The sequence below is a fragment of the Oenanthe melanoleuca genome, chromosome 3, assembly GCF_029582105.1.
Source record: "Oenanthe melanoleuca isolate GR-GAL-2019-014 chromosome 3, OMel1.0, whole genome shotgun sequence".
NCBI classification, from domain to species: domain Eukaryota; kingdom Metazoa; phylum Chordata; class Aves; order Passeriformes; family Muscicapidae; genus Oenanthe; species Oenanthe melanoleuca.
The window spans coordinates 86804462-86820341 of NC_079336.1; the positions used below are offsets into that span (position 1 = coordinate 86804462).

A 15880-nucleotide genomic window follows, 5' to 3' on the forward strand; every position below is an offset into this window, starting at 1 on the left:
ACAACACGTGCTACATTGGATGTGGGATATTTTGCCAGGAGAGATGCTACTTCAGCACCCTGACTTATTGCACAAAAGCACGAATAGGCTCTCTCAAAAACAGCACTTCTCATCCACTTCATGGCAAGAGGAGAGAATAGTCCCTGATGGATAATCACCTTCCCTCTCATCTTCCACACTCACTCCTCACCAGCAAGGGCAGCAGCAATGCAAACAACCAGCCTGGCTTTAGAAAGCTCCCAGTTACCAGCTGCTCTCCAGCTCACTGCAATAGCACCAGCATGGGCTGGGAAAGGCCCACCACAAAAACCTATTAGGACAGGAAGAAGCAGTGAGTTGCCAGCCTTTGTCCTTCCTGAAGGAACCTTCAGCATTCCAGGATTTCAAACGGTAGCTCAGAAGCATCCATGGTACCACAGAGCTGCATCAAACGTTATTTTTCTGTGCTTGGGCTTTTTAATTATTCACGTTATTGGTTTTCACACTTGCCTTCGTCCCAGCAGATCCCTTTCCTTCTCTGTCCCTGGGGCTGTGGCCATGCTGCTGGCAGCCACTAGAGGATGCCCCCAGAGCCTTGGGTGGTGGCAGCAGCAGGTCTGGCTCACAGGTGAGAGAGAATCCTCCCAGTCCCTCTTCTGGGCTGCTCCTTTCTCCCCCGCAGCATTAGCACCCATGCCCTCACACACCTGCAGAATAATATTCCACTGCTGGAGGTTGCCTGAGGTCAATTTTGCGTGGTGGTGGCAGGGATGAGGCAGTGCAGGAATTTCCCAGTAGCTCCAAACCCCTGTGTGGTGAGTGGGAGATGCTATTCCAAAGCAAGCAGAACTCCTCGAGCAGCGGAGGAGGCTCCTCTGCCTGCCTGGCACAGCTGTGTGCTGCCAGAGGAGCCACTGCCACGGGAGGGGTTGTACCCTCCTGTCTGCCCACTCCAGCATGAGAGCAGAGCGTGAGGACCCCCAGGATGCCTCCCTTGCAACTCACTGAGTTGAATTCCTCCCTGGTGTAAACTCCTGGATGGGTCTCCTTGGGCAGCCCTGCTCACCTCTCTGGTGATTATCCAGTAAGCTGCTCATGCCAGCTCACTTTTTATAAATGCATCTCTAGATTTCAGCCCAGGGTTTATTTATTGAGTTTCTCTGCACTTTTCCTTTCTCCTGCTCTCCTGCCAAGACTCAGAGATGGTACAAGCCCTGGAAGTAAATAGAAAATGCCAAGCTTAGGTTTTTTAGGTCACCGTAAATGACACGCTTATCTGCTTCCAGAATACATAAGCCACAGGATGTCATCTCAAGTCAACACAGAAGGATAAGGATAGAATGTGGGTTTGGCTGTAGATATGAATCTATCAGGATCATGGTGGGGAAGGGTATGTTTGTATACAAGCAACCTTTTTTTAATCCAGAGCTCTCTTCCTGTTTCCTCAAAGGTTCCATATTCTTCTGGCAACAAAGATCTTTTTATATCTCTGGGGTTTCATATTCCACCCAGCAGCCTATCATAGGAGAGCACAAATCTACTAAATAGTAAAATGAGGGATTACTTCCACTCATCTGTTGACAGACATTTCTCCAAATTGGATCAAATGATTAAAGGTATTAGAATGACGTCTTGCAGATCCAGATCAAATCATTTGAAACCTTGAGAGTGTTTCTCCTTTGCTTGGAAGAAACCACCAGAAATACTTGTAGGTGCTAATTGCCCATTATTCTCACTAATGTGAAATTTCTAATTGGGACCTTTGCATATTTTACTTACTTGAATCCTAACCAGGGGAGTTCAAGATGGAAGCACTGTGCAGTGGCTCGCTTCCCGATGTGCCGTTCGGGATCTCTTCCGACGCCTGAATGGTTCTTCCTCGAGTTGCTTACGCTGAGAAGAGGGGTCCAGGCTGTGAAATCTTCCAACATCTCCCACTACAAAGATGGCACTGCTGAAAGTCAAATTCAATCAGAAGAAACGGGTAAAACTAGCGCAGGGACTATGGCTCATGAACTGGTTTTCGGTGTTTGCTGGAATCCTTGTTTTTAGCATGGGATTGTTCCTCAAAATTGAGCTCCGGAAGCGAAGCGAAGTGATGGACAATAATGAAAGCCACTTTGTGCCCAATTCTTTGATATTGATGGGTATATTATCCTGCGCCTTCAACGGTTTTGCTGGAAAAATTTGTTACGATTCTCTGGATCCCGCTAAATTTGCCAAGTGGAAGCCTATGCTGAAACCTTACCTGGCACTGTGCTGCGTCTTTAACATGCTCCTTTTCTTCGTGGCCCTGATTTGCTTTCTCATGAGGGGCTCCCTGGAGAGCACCCTGGCCCAGGGGCTCAAGAACGGCATGAAGTTCTACCGGGACACCGACACCCCCGGGAGGTGCTTCATGAAGAAAACCATCGACATGCTCCAGATCGAGTTCAAGTGCTGTGGCAACAACGGCTACAAAGATTGGTTCGAGATCCAGTGGATCAGCAACAGATACCTGGACTTCAGCTCCAAAGAAGTGAAAGAGTAAGTGACTTGCTGGGGCTTGTGTAGTGTCAGTGTTTGGTCAATGCTGTCCCCAAGCGCCAACAGGCACTGGCTGGAAGGGGGTTTGTGTAAAATGGGGTCTTGTGTAATAAAGCATCCCAAATGACCAGCTAGATTGCTTCCTGCCCTGACAAATTCCTCCAAAGTCATCCATAAAATAAAATAAAAAGCACTCAACTACAATTCCCACTCTTACTCAGTGTGGTGGAAACAGACTTATTAGTTTTTACTGTCTTTTACTGCTTTGTAAACCCATTACCTTGAGCCACACTCCCAAAATCAATAGGAAAGTATCAGAACTTTACTAATCCTTAAGCAGATGTCAATGTTACTTATTAATTTCCTAAAAAAAGAATTCCCTGTAGATATACTGTTGATACCACTTTTAAAACTCCACTTAGACATTAGCAGCTAATCAGCTGCATGGAAATAAATAGAGGCAGTAACATTTTGCCAATAACTCATGTGTTTTAGGTCCTTAAGATTTAGAATTTTATTTTTATATTCACTCAATGGATCACTTCAGTGCTGTGATAATAGCTGTGAGCATCAATTGATGTTCCTAGCTTTACACAGTGGCCCTTGTAGCCATATGTATTTTAAGTTCTGTCCTGTGCCTAATTTTTTTAAACCTTTACATGAAAGCAGCACTAGTTTATTGTTTCTATACAAACCAGACCAGGTTGTTGACCAGAAACACCTTAATGGCTTTGATGTCAGTGCCCAAAGAGGCAGTAATCCCAAAATCAGGTTAGGTGCAGTAAGCTCAAGCAAAAAATAAACATGAGAACAAAATGAACCTTTGAAATTAAAAAAATAGCATTAGGCATAAATACCCACAACCTTTTAAAAAATTAAACACCAGGGAAAGAGATGGTTATTCCAGGTTCTTTGGGAGCATCATTCATTAATGTTTATGCTCTGTGGTTGCATAAGGGGTTCTGTAAACTGGAAGCAATCTGCCTTTCAAATATACTGCCTGTATTAAAAATGTCTGAAGTAATTTTGGAAAAAAAGCTTTGTGTATCTCTTGGGATCACTTGGGATCCCTGCCTGACTGTGTAAATGGTATTTCACTTGTGTGTGACTCTCTGCATGTTCTTTTGACTCGTTGGGTGGTCTGGTTGTTTTTGCAGTTGTGAATGAGGACTTTTTTAGTGAAAACTGTTACAGATTTAACCCCTTGCACTGCAGGGTGTTATAACAAATACATTCACTATTGCATAAGGGGGTGTTTCCATTGTGAAGGTATGCCCATGGGTATAAATAACTACTTGAAAAAACCTTGCCAGCATTATATGGAGATTTGAGAGCTGTAACTTAATCCAGCAGCAGTGGAAGGGCAATGCACAGGGGGAAAACAGGGTTATACTGTCCTTAATAACTGATGCCTTGTTTGGGACTGAGACTCAAGGTAATTTCTTTGTACTACTGAGGCAGGAAATAGGGCATTAAAAATCTACAAATGGGTTTCAGTGAATTCAAGGTTTGTATGGTGTGGTGGTGCACAATCTCTGCTCCCATTCCTGGTGGGATAGTCTGGTCCCTTTGAAGCCAATAGTGAAGTTCTCCTAAATTCCAAGGAAGGTGGGAGTCTGTCCCTCACAATGGAATTTTTATATTATTTGTAGAGCAAAGGTCTGATCCAATACCCAATCTATCAGAAACTGGTGGAGCATTTACACATGAATGGGAATTAGACCCAATCCAGAGCACACTTTACATTTAGAGAGAAAACTTCAACTGAGTTTGCTGCGTAGGTATTTTTAGGTCATGACTGCAAAGTGGAATTTCCCTTCACCAGGTTGCTGGAATCACCTCTCTATGACACAATTTTAAAATACCATATAGAAAGCTACAAGTGACACTCGGATTTTTTTTTTGTTTTTGTTTTTGCCTCTCTACAATTCTGGGTTTCTCCATTCTATGAATTTCTAAGCAAAGTGGTCTATTTTAAAACTGCAGTCCTTTTTGCAGTGTCAGTGGAACTATTTGCCTTCTATGTTAACTTGCATCTAAGTTAACTTGGAGGGCAAACCTCTCCTAAGACCCCAGGCTAAATGATTCTTTACAGAGAACAACCACAGTGTCAGATGAACAAAAGCTGGGGAGCCCCTGCAAGGACTTTGGAAATTTTGCAACATCCTGTTGCTGAAGCATATTTCATGTTTTCAATACTGGCTGCCTTCCCAAGCCAAGAGTAAATAAATGCACAACCCCTCCCTGGAGCTAGTATCATCAAAAAGAAGCTATTAGGTTTGCTGGATCAATGGTGGGTCCTAAGGCTGTTCTGGGCTCTTTTCCAAGCTCAGGTCAACTCCAGCACGTCCTTTCCATGCTGTGATCACTGTCCTCTGACAGCCCCTCCTAAATTATCTCTGCCATTTAATTTTGTTAAAAATGAGTTTATTTGAAGAAGTGACCCAAGAGTGTGCATTTCCACGGGAGGAGTTGATTACAGACTCAGTGTGGCTTTGACACAGGAAAGGATTTTGGGGAGAAAGGACACCCTGGACAAACTCCGCTGTGTGAGCAAGGAGAACCACAGTTCACTGCTATGTGAGCTATGGAGAACAGGCATGGTGGAAAATCCTCCTTGCCTTTGCTTTCCTTCCTGGTGCAGATTTGCTGCTGGATATCTTTGTGTGTGTGTGTGTCTGTCTGTCTGTCTGTGTGTCTGTCACGCTCCCTTCTCGCCCGCAGCCGCATCAAGAGCAACGTGGACGGGAGGTACCTGGTGGATGGAGTCCCCTTCAGCTGCTGCAACCCCAGCTCCCCCAGGCCCTGCATCCAGTACCAGGTCACCAACAACTCTGCCCACTACAGCTACGACTACCAGACGGAGGAGCTGAACCTGTGGCGGCGCGGCTGCCGGGAAGCGCTGCTCAGCTACTACAGCGGCATGATGAGCTCCATGGGCGCCGTCATCCTCCTCGTCTGGCTCTTCGAGGTACCCTCTGCCCTGCAGGAGCAGGGCTGCTCAGGCTCAGAAGCCAGCCTCTTGGAAATAAATTGCCCCGTGGTTTGGCTGAGAAAATATCTAACAGCTCAGTAAGGGCTGAAGCAGAGGTGGAGTGGGATCACAGACCCCTCTTAGCAGAGCCTCGAGTGTCCCACAGCAAGAAGGGAAAAGGAGTCATTTTCTGTCTGAGCAGGGAAGAGAGTGCAAGGGCTCTGCTGTCCAGATGCATTAACTTTACACGGGTCACCATTTGTGGGGAGTGAGAAATACAAAAAAGCAGCACATGAGAAAGATGTGACAGTAACTAGTGGGACAGAAAGTGCAGTTACAGGGTTTAGACACTGAATAAAATAAGGCTTCAAATGAAACTATTTCAAGACAGGACCTTCATCAGCTCCACCAAGGTTTTTGATCAGAAAAAGTGGTTTAGGTGGAGCAAATTTATTTTATTCTGCTTCCTAAAACCACAACACAAATGCAAACAGGTGCCAACACTGCCCAGGGCAGGTGTCTGTGGGCACCATAACCCAAAGTGCAGCTTGGCTGATAAAATACTGTTCATCCAGTGCAATGAACCTCCTCCTCTGGGAGATGGGCAGTTTCTAGCCAGGCTGTTTAATCAACTCTAATGCTGGGGGAGCGTGGGCTGGCAGTGGCACGAGGGCTGGAACGTGAGGTGCTGGATGTGGAGATCAGGCTGGTACAAGGGAGGGTGCAGCTCCCCAGGGTGCAGCAGATCCTTTCCTACCCTCAGCATGGCTGCTGCAAATGGCATTGCCTATTTTAAATGATTCAGCTGCCTTTTAAAAAATTTAGATACATGCAAATTAAAAAAAGATGAGTTACATTTTGATACCAGCACTGGCCCACAGCCTTCCAGGAATGAGGATGCTTTTTAGAAAATAAACACCTACTTAAATCTGTGAACTGGAAAAAAAGAAAATATCATAAAGTTACTCCATGTTGGGCTGTCTTAAAAATAACTGCTCCAAACTGCAGAGAAATGTACTACCTCTTTGCACTGTTCTGGTAAAAAAAAAAAAAAAAAAAAAAAAAAGGTCTTTATTTTAGCCTAGATTCAAGATAGGGGAATTTCAATTGTATTTGAAAGTCAAAGAAATTCAAAAACTCAGGGGAAAAATGCACAAAAATACCAATGCCAGCTGCAAAAAATCATGACTAGGAACCTGTAACATACCTCTGCTAACTTGCAAGAGATTAATGACAGTGATATGTTAACATTAATAGCAGTGATAAAAATGCAGTATTTTATGTCTAACTCTTCAAAGTACACCTGGGTATTTTTTTCAGCCTGTGGCATAACGGGAAATAAGATCTCTTCTCTTCTTTGTCTTTTTCAAAATAGAAGGTGATACTTTTTTTCAGGCAATCAGAGGACTTTTAGGGCAAAACTTGAAAGAAACAACATGATCCTGGGTTACAATAACTTGCCCTCCTGAATATTTATGATATTCTACCATAAAGGGCCCAGATTTGGGTCTGAAATTCCCTTTAGTTTTAAGGCAAACTTTGAAGGGAGGAAGATTTGCAGGAAACAGACATTAATTTAGTCTCCCTTGAAATATAACCACTTCCTTTAAATTCCAGCCAGGATAGGAAACAATTTAATGCTGAGTAGGAGGGCAGCAGAGATTCCAGCTCCTGGCCAAGGTAAGTGTGGGTCTGAGCAGGGTGAGCCCAGGGGCAATGGCTGTGCTGGCTCTGTGCTTCTCATTTCCACTTTGACTTCCTGGGAAGTCACAGAAAAGTGCAAAGGCAAAATCCTGGGTTGCTTTACACCTGCAGCCACCGTGGACTCAAACCAGGTTCTTCTCCAGCAAAGCCCTTCTGGGGGCTGTGGATGATTCTTCCAGCTGGTGGCTGGAACTGAGGTGTGGGAAGGGGGAGAGAACATGGAGGGAAATACTAATCACAGCTGTTATTTTGAGCTGTAGAAAAAGGAAACCTGCCAAACAGGCGCAGGGACCTCAGAGAAGGACATATCTGTTTCACCTTCCTATATTAGGCACAAGAAAGAATGAACTTATTTTGAAACATCAAAACTTGTATTTGAAAAGAATGCTAGTATCTAGAAGCTGCTTTTCCTAACAAAAGCTGAAGGCTTCCCTTGTGTGACAACCAGTCATGAGGGTGACAAAAAAAGATCACACCCTGCTCTGGCTAAGCCGCCTCAGGCTAAACCCTGGCAAACAGATGGGCTTGGCTGCAGAAGGTCAAGAAGAGCAAGCCTGGATGTCTTCTTGACCTGCCTCAGCCAGCAAAGAGGAGAAGAAGGGTTCAAGGTGCCCTGAATAAAGCATTTCCAAAGGAAGAGAGGGCTGAGGCTGGTTCCTGAGATGCTCCAGGTCCTCCAGTTGTGCAGACATGTGGATCTCAATAGGTCACAGCTGCTGCAACAGCCAAGAGCCCGGGATTCCCCTGACATGTGCCACAGAGCGGGCCAGGCTGAGCTCAGGAGAGCAGAGACATTCACAGGGGGCACACTGCATGTCCTGTGTTGGACAGTCATCTCTCTGATGCATTAGCAGCAGGAGTGAGCTCCTGTGGTCTCCAAAAGCAGCCCCAGGCAGCAGGAACCCTCCAGATGGACACAGTTGGCTCTGCTGTCCCAGCTGGAGAGGCTGAATGTGCTGTGGTGCAGGGCATCCACAGCCCAGCCTGCACAGCCCTAGCCCTGGAGAAACACTGTGGTCATGTCCTTCCTGGCACTCCGAAGTTGCTGTAAAATGACAAGAGTTTCCACGGGAAGGAAACATCCCTGAGCAAGACTGGCCTCACTCCAGGGCTCTGACACCCCAGCCTGCTGTGCTGGGCTTGGCTAAGCTCACACCTACAGCTCACACCTGGCCAAGGTTGGAGGTTTAGCTGTGGCCTCACCAGGGCTAGCAGGGGGGAAGAAGGATCACATTCCTCAGCCTGCTGGCAATTATTCATCCAATGCAGCCAAGGATACCATTTCCCCCCTTTGCCCCAAGGGCACATTGTTGGCTCAGGGACAGCTTGGGGTCATCCAGAGCCCCAAGGCCCTTAGCTGCCAGCCAGTTACCCCCAGCACCTACTGGTGCATGGGGCTATGCCCTCCCTGGTGCCAGACTTCAGCCAAACTGGTGGTCCCAGACTCTCTGTGATCATTCAGGGGATAGACTAATTTACCAGATGCTTGTCTCAAACCTCCTGGGCTCTTATCTGGCAGAGAAGGCAGGCTTAGATCAGTGGAGGTGACAAGAGCCCAGACATTTTGCATTGCTTTTAAGGAATCTCAGCTTCAGGGACTCAAATTAAGAAAATAAAATCTTAAACTGAGACAAAATGTCACAAAATTTTATCCAAGGACAGGTCAGATGCTCAGAGCTGCACAAGCACCTTCTTTTTTAAAAGCATGATAATATTTAGTGGCTTAGAGCCATTCAGGAAGCCAGTCCACCTACTTTGGCTGTCAAATAGTGGCACTTGGCAAGTGAATCATGAAACAAACTCCTGCTGACATGCAGCAAGAAGTAGAGAGCAACGTGGAGCCATTTCCTGCACCCAGACCTGTTAATCTGCACTTGCAACAGCCACTGATTTCAAAGATATCAGCCCCATGAGTGAAAGCAGCAAAACTGGGACTCAGAGTGGAAGGAAGATGTCAAAGGCTTTAAATCCCAAGACTAATGTGATGGGATTTGTCACTTGTTGTGACTTTTATAGAATAGTGCTTTAACTGATTTAAGTCATCATATTATTGGCTAGATGAGACTATTTCCAGACTCAGAGCCACTAGAAACTTCCATAGTTACCAAAGCCTGGCTAGTCATGCATTCCTGTGTTAAGCAGTGTGAACATTTTCCTTTGGATATGGAAGTATTTGATGAAACTTGTTTGTCCAATGTTTTTCCCTTTCTGATCTTGAGTGAAGGCAGAGAAATACGAACATCTGCAAATTTTGAGAGTAGCCAAGAGTTAATCTTCCGAGAGTTTGGAGACTCTGATCATACACAAGTAGGGTGACCCCAGTAGACAGGCTGAAGGATGGTCCATGGAAGCACATCCTTGGGCAGCCCCTCAAGTCCAAAAGCCAGATGTGAATTCTGCCACTGGCCTTGCCATGTGGCTGAATCCTAACCTCAAATCTGCCTGCCTCTTTCACCATCAGGGTTGAGGAGGACTAAAGGTCCTCTGTTCCTTGGGAAATTGGATAGGGTGACAGAGGCATCATACTTCTCTTAGGGAACAAATCCTATGAGGTCCTGAGAGCAGGAGGTGAGCACCTGAGCTTTACCCAGCACATGAAGGAGCAAACCAATCTTACTGCTGCCCCAGCCCAACCACCAGCCCTACCACATCACCAGGCTCTTCTCTGCTTTCCTCCTCTACTTCACTCATCAATCACTTTCTCCATAAGCACCACAAGGGTGAGATCAGATTGTTCTGAATGGTGTTAGAAGGCAGGAGACTGGTTAAAGTCACACTTGCTCTCTGAAGGCAGGTGCAGGGTGTTGCCAGTGTCAGCAGTGTTACTCAGCACAGTAGAAAAAGTCTCAGTCAGGGCTGCTGGGACCAGGTAATATTTAATCAGAAATACAAATTTGTTTAAGGTGGAACCAGTGAGAGATCACCTGCTGCCTTGGTTTCCTTATTTTCTCATACCTATGTTAAAACAAAATCAGAATCTGCAGCAGACAAACCAATGGCTCAAACCCTAACGCTGCTCCATCCTGCAGAGACGCTGATTCATTAATATCTCCTTAATCAGCTTAATAAACTCTCCAAACATATTAAGGTCAATGCAAAGCCAAAATATTCAGTTAAAACTAAGTGGTCAAGGACGGTGTCACACATCCTAACTGCCTGTTGGACGTGCAGGGCACAGCAGCCAGGGATGGATTAAAAGCTGCTGGGAAGGCACTGACACTGCTGGGGCAGGCAGAGGGCACAGAGCCGCTCGGGCTGCTGCTCACAGGCAGCCAGGCTGGCACAGCAGGGACAGCAGGGACAGGGAGGGGATCTCCAGCTGGCTGACAGAGCTCTCTGAGGGCGGGTTGGGATCTCCAGCTGGCTGACAGAGCTCTCTGCTCCTGGCACAGATGTCGGTGATGGTCGGCCTGCGCCTCCTGCACACCTCCCTGGAAAGCATTGCCAATCCCGAAGACCCCGAGTGCGAGAGCGAAGGCTGGATCCTGGAGAACAGCCTGAAGGACACTTTCAAATCCGCGCTGGAGAATTTGAAAAAGCTGGGTAAGTTCAACCAGGTGGATGCAGGAGCCGAAGGGGCCGAAGGAGAGGAAGGTGGGAAGACGCCAGCCATCACAACAGTCAGTTGAGCTGCTCATTGAGGTGGACTTTTTCTCAGAGGAAAATAACACAAACTGAGAATTGTGAATATATCTACATTTTAAAAGCTATGTATCAACCACCAGAACACACATTTCTACTCATGTTCACTTTTGTACACGGGAGCATACAGCATAGTGCACCTTGGGATAAAACACTTATGTGAGTACACCACATCCACATCCTTTTGGGAATATGACCCCAACTAGGACTTGCAATATTCACGTGTTCCCTTATCAGAGACAGTTAGTTTAAGGAAAAAAAAAAAAAATTAAAAAAAAAAAAAAAAAAAAAAAAAAAAAAGGTTTCTGGCATCACACGGCGATCCATTCCATCTTATTTTGAAATTAAAAGTGGAATTTGAAAGTTAATTTTTTTTTTGCTCAAGTTGTTTCATCTGAATACTTTCTGTACTTCAGATTTTAAGGACAAACAGATTGGGTTTCTGGAGAGTAACATGATAGAATTCAAAGAAAGAAGGATTTCCAGAATTGTATATAACTTAGCATACAGGTATTTTGACAAACCTCTCATATGTGATTTTTGTTAATGTGCTAAGCAATGGTATTTTCTGCTGTATTCTTAAGATGTACATAGAACAAAATGCAAACTTATGCTGAGAATTTATGTACTAAGCAAAAATTGTAATTTAATGAAGCAGCCAAGCATCATAAAAACAACATTCAGGTAAAATTCAGGGGGTTTGTTTCTCAGGGGTTTTTGCAGGCTGTATATCTTGGATACATGTGTCATAGATTTATGCTTCACCTTGTATTTAAATTCTTCACAGAAGCTTAGAAGATTCATCTTTTAGTGGGTGGAATCCAGGCTATGAGCATGTGCCAGTTATGGTTACTCTGGACATTTTACAGAGTATGTCAGCTCATAATTTGCTCCAGAATATTCAAGCCCAACTATTTTTAAGGCAAGAAAAAGACAAACCCAAATCCAGACAGGCCGCTTAGAACTCACACTTTAAATGTTTTCCAGGGAAAGTGGATACCATTCATCCACGAGTACATCAAGCCTCACCCTTTCAGGCCAGGGAAAACTAAGTTTAAATCAACACCCAATGTGCAAATTTTACTTTATCAGTCCTCATTATATCTTTTCAATCAAAAGGAAGGCACAATTTGCATATGCTGCATCTCTCCAAACATGTCATAGCTGGAGGATCCTGTTCTCAAGCTGGAATAAAATATGGAAAGAGTTTTCTGTGGTGTGCAGCCTCTAATAAGGGAACAGAGCATCATCTTGAGTTAATTTTCAGCTGCCAGATAATTTCAGCTAAAGGGAAAGAAACCCAAGGGAACAAGCCCCAGCCCCTGCACCAATGATTGCAGGCACCTCAGTCCCTCCCTGCAAGCCAGGCACCACACTTATTTTTCCCCTGGCAGTGCAAACCCTGCTTCTCAGGAGTGTACCTGGGAGAGGTTTCTCATGGGTCCCTTCTCCCTGGCGGGTGGCCAGCCCTCAAAGGGAGCAGTGTTTGCAGCTCCATCACCATTGCACAGCCCACTGGTTTTCATTCCTAATCACTTGTGCACTTGCCCCAGCAGCGCTCAGCTCCCCCAGCTTCTGTCCAAACTCCTTCTAGGATGGGCAGATCAGTTCAAGGCAGGACAAGCAGGGATGTGTCCGTACATCAAGCCATAGTTTCCATCTCAGTGCCCAGGCTGTCTCAGGCCACCTGCACACAAGGTGTCTGTGGTGTCCTTTCACTTTCTCAAAGCTGGTCAAAGCTTTCAGCTTCAGTTATGATCACAAATTTAGCTACAACAATGAATTAAGAAGTCACTCTCCCCTTCTGTGCATAAGACTAGGACAAGGGCACTGACAAAAGGCCAACTTGCTACTCACCACAGCCTATCGTCCCTCGCTCTGCGGAGGGACAGAACTGGACGAGCCAGGCAGCTCCTCCCTGCTCAGCAGGACGGCACTGGGGACAGCTGCCCTCTCAGCTGGCCCACTAGAGAGCAGGATTGTGGATGGCACACAGTGTGGCCACATTTCAGAGAAGAGCTTTTCAGAGGAGTCACTCCTATGCGGATAGGAGCTGTGTTACAAGGATTAATTACAGTCTTTCCTTGGGAGGCTTCAGCAAGCTGTGATCTACACCAGTTATGTGACTAGACTGACTTTTCAAAGAGATCTAGATATATTGCTGCCCTAGAAATCCAGCTTAGGCCACTAATTTAGACAGGAGTCTCCAATTATTTGTGGTCTCTATTTTTTTATCAGATTATTGCTAAAGCAACATAACAAATTTTCAAACCATTCTTTCAATGCCACACTGGAGAAGCCAGTTCCCAGAGCAATGGTATCAGGCAGGTAAAGAGAGCATCTGAGACAGGTTTATGAAGAACAGTACTGGAACCAGGGAACAAAGAGTATATGGGCTAATGCTGTCTAAAATAAAGCCTCCTGGTTGATGAAGGTCTTTGTGACATCTTATGATTACCACAAGATTGTAATACGACTGCTTTGTACAATATTACATGTAATATATCACTGGTCCAATCTTACACATACTTGTGATACTGCAAATGCTGCTCTAGATAAAGGTATTTCTGCTGACTGCAAATGTAAATTTAGGTATTAAAATGTTATTGCAAGTAAAGATCTCTTTAAAGAAAATGTTTAAATATATACAATTTAATACAGATTTCTTTAATTTGCATTACTGCTGACTTTTTCCTTCTGAATTCATTTTTTGGATCTGTTTCATGTGTTCCTGTATGTGGGAAGGTTTTCCCCACCTCTATATAAAGCTCTGAGAGAAAGCAAACCTTCCTCTTTTCATGTGCCCAGCTAAGCTCAGGATGTGCAAGCAGACCCCTAAATCACCTTGTTCATGCTAGAAACAGAATTTTCTGTGCTATTTTAATAGCATCCTCTTGTAGTACATAGGAATTAAAACATCTTCAGAGCCATGAAGGTGATGTTCTGGTCATGATGAACCAGAGAAACCACTGGCATCCTCAGGGTCTTTGACAATCAGCTGGGCTTATAACCTCTTTTTCTTCCCCTGTTTAAATCTAACTAGCAATGGACATTCAAAAGAGCACATTGTTCTTATTTTAAATTGAAGTCTAAAGCTCACAAAGTCAAATCTCCCTGCAGCAATCCGACGACTTCCAGAGCCATGCCCTGATTTTCAAACTAATAAACTTCAGAAGGATGTGAACTTAATTCATGCAAACCAGGCCACTTCTTTTTAGGTACCTCCATATGGATTAGCAGCTTAAATCCAAGTACCCAGACCTCAGAGTCAGCCCAAGGCCTTGAAGTGTCAACTCCTAAGAAATACCACTTTTAAAAGAATGACAAAAAGTGTGTTATTTTACCAATGACATTTATTTGAAGGGACACAGAATATTAACTAAAGTGCTTTAAAGGAGGAAATATAAACAGCTTCCTTAAAGCTATTAGTTCCTAAGTAGCCTTAATACAATGGATAAGATTAGCCTCCATGCATTACATGAGCTTGGGCATTTGGTAATACCACACAAACACAAGTGTGCAGCTTAGCAAAGAGCATGGGAATGCTATATTGGGCTCACAGGCACCACAGAGCTCCTAGTGATGGGCTGGGAAGATTTTCCAGGCTGATATAAAGGAAAAGGGATCCCAGCAAAACAGTTACTGATTTACACCCAGCTTGCTTGTTTAATGAAAGAAGCCAATGCTGTTCTTAGCATAACCAATGGAAAACGGGGACGGATCACAAATGCTTATTAAAAAAAAAAAAAAAAAAGAAAAAAAGAAAGAGCATTATTAGAGATTAGTTAATTAAGAGATAAGGCCAGAAAAATAGAATGGAACCATGTGATAACAGCCCCCTGTGGGGAAGATACAGGCTTAGGCAAATTTATTTCTGGCAACAGCAATGCAGCTATCTCAAATCTGATGTCATGTCTACGTGGAACATTTTCTGATTTATATCAGACCTGTAGCGTTCAGTCACTGACTGAAACACTGAAATAGTAAAACGCCTCTCTCAAAGCACCTGCATTTGCTGTTCCCAAGTCATTTCATAGGTATTTCTGAATCTGGATCCAAAGCACAGTTGGGAGGTGGGAAAGCTGGAAAAAACCCTGGCCTGGAGCTCAGTTTTGTAGACTCCCCATCACAGTCTCTGCAGCACCCTGCCCTGGGGAACACTCCTTTTTGCAGTTCCTCCCTAACATTTGGGAGGGCTGAGCAGGACTCCCACCCCTCCCATCCCATCAGTTCCCCACAAAGCACATGCAAACAACTACTCCTGCCTGATTTTTTCTAAGAGGATAGTCCATAAACCAGGAGGAAGCACGTTACCACGGATTGTCCTCAAAGCTCCCCAGAGCAAAGGGTGCTGCAGGAATCAGGAAGCAAACAGTGAAATAAGGACCAAAGGGCAGCTCTGCAGCCTGCCACCAGACTGATGCACACCCCCTGCACCAGGCAACACAGGGTCAAGCATTGCAAAGCAGAAGTGAGGAGACTTGGGCATGTGGAACTTGGAAAGGCACAACTGCAGCTGGAGGGTGATGAAAGGAAGAGAACAAAGCACTAAACAAAACTCAGGCACACAATTCCCCAGACTAACTCCCTTGGTAATAGGGTGAAAATGTTTAGCTCTTGAAAAAAACTCCACAGAAGTCACTTTGAAGTCTGTGATGATACTGAGTTTAACAGCAGCACCAAAGAAATGCTGTCCTTCCCAGCTGGGACACACAGAGCCCTTGCTCCAGCCAGGCAGCAATGTCAGGACACCCAAGCTTGGAAGAAGACTCTGGCAGTGTTCATTGATTCCAGGGCACACACAGTCCCCAAACACAAAGCTTTCCTCTAACAAATCACCCCCTGCCTTCCCAGCAACCTGTCCAGAGGGTGGCACAGCTCTGCCTTAGACAAACACTATTCCAGTGGGTGTGAGTTTTCCTATTTACACACGTGTTTTCTCCAGCACGAATAAAAGGCTGAGGCTAAAAAGTACAAAAACACACGGGGGAAATACCAACAAGGTCAAGATAAATTCACAACTTTGTATGAATGAACTTTCATTAATTACATAAA

The 15880-nt window shown here is 44.9% G+C and overlaps 1 protein-coding gene across 1 annotated transcript; it reads left to right on the forward strand.

Annotated features, from left to right (window-relative positions):
• The first annotated feature begins 1924 nt into the window (after positions 1 to 1924).
• Positions 1925 to 11050, forward strand: PRPH2 (peripherin 2). Its single transcript, XM_056489004.1, has 3 exons — positions 1925 to 2505; positions 5230 to 5476; positions 10576 to 11050. Exons 1-3 carry the CDS (start codon positions 1925 to 1927, stop codon positions 10810 to 10812), a joined length of 1065 nt encoding a protein of 354 aa, XP_056344979.1. The 3' UTR covers positions 10813 to 11050.
• Positions 11051 to 15880: the final 4830 nt, after the last annotated feature.

Coding starts and splice junctions, on each gene's coding strand:
- PRPH2 (XM_056489004.1), top strand. CDS start 1,925: ATGGCACTGCTGAAAGTCAAATTCAATCAGAAGAAACGGGTAAAACTA. Junction 2,506..5,229: donor AGCTCCAAAGAAGTGAAAGA/GTAAGTGACTTG, acceptor TCTCGCCCGCAG/CCGCATCAAGAGCAACGTGG. Junction 5,477..10,575: donor TCCTCGTCTGGCTCTTCGAG/GTACCCTCTGCC, acceptor CTCCTGGCACAG/ATGTCGGTGATGGTCGGCCT.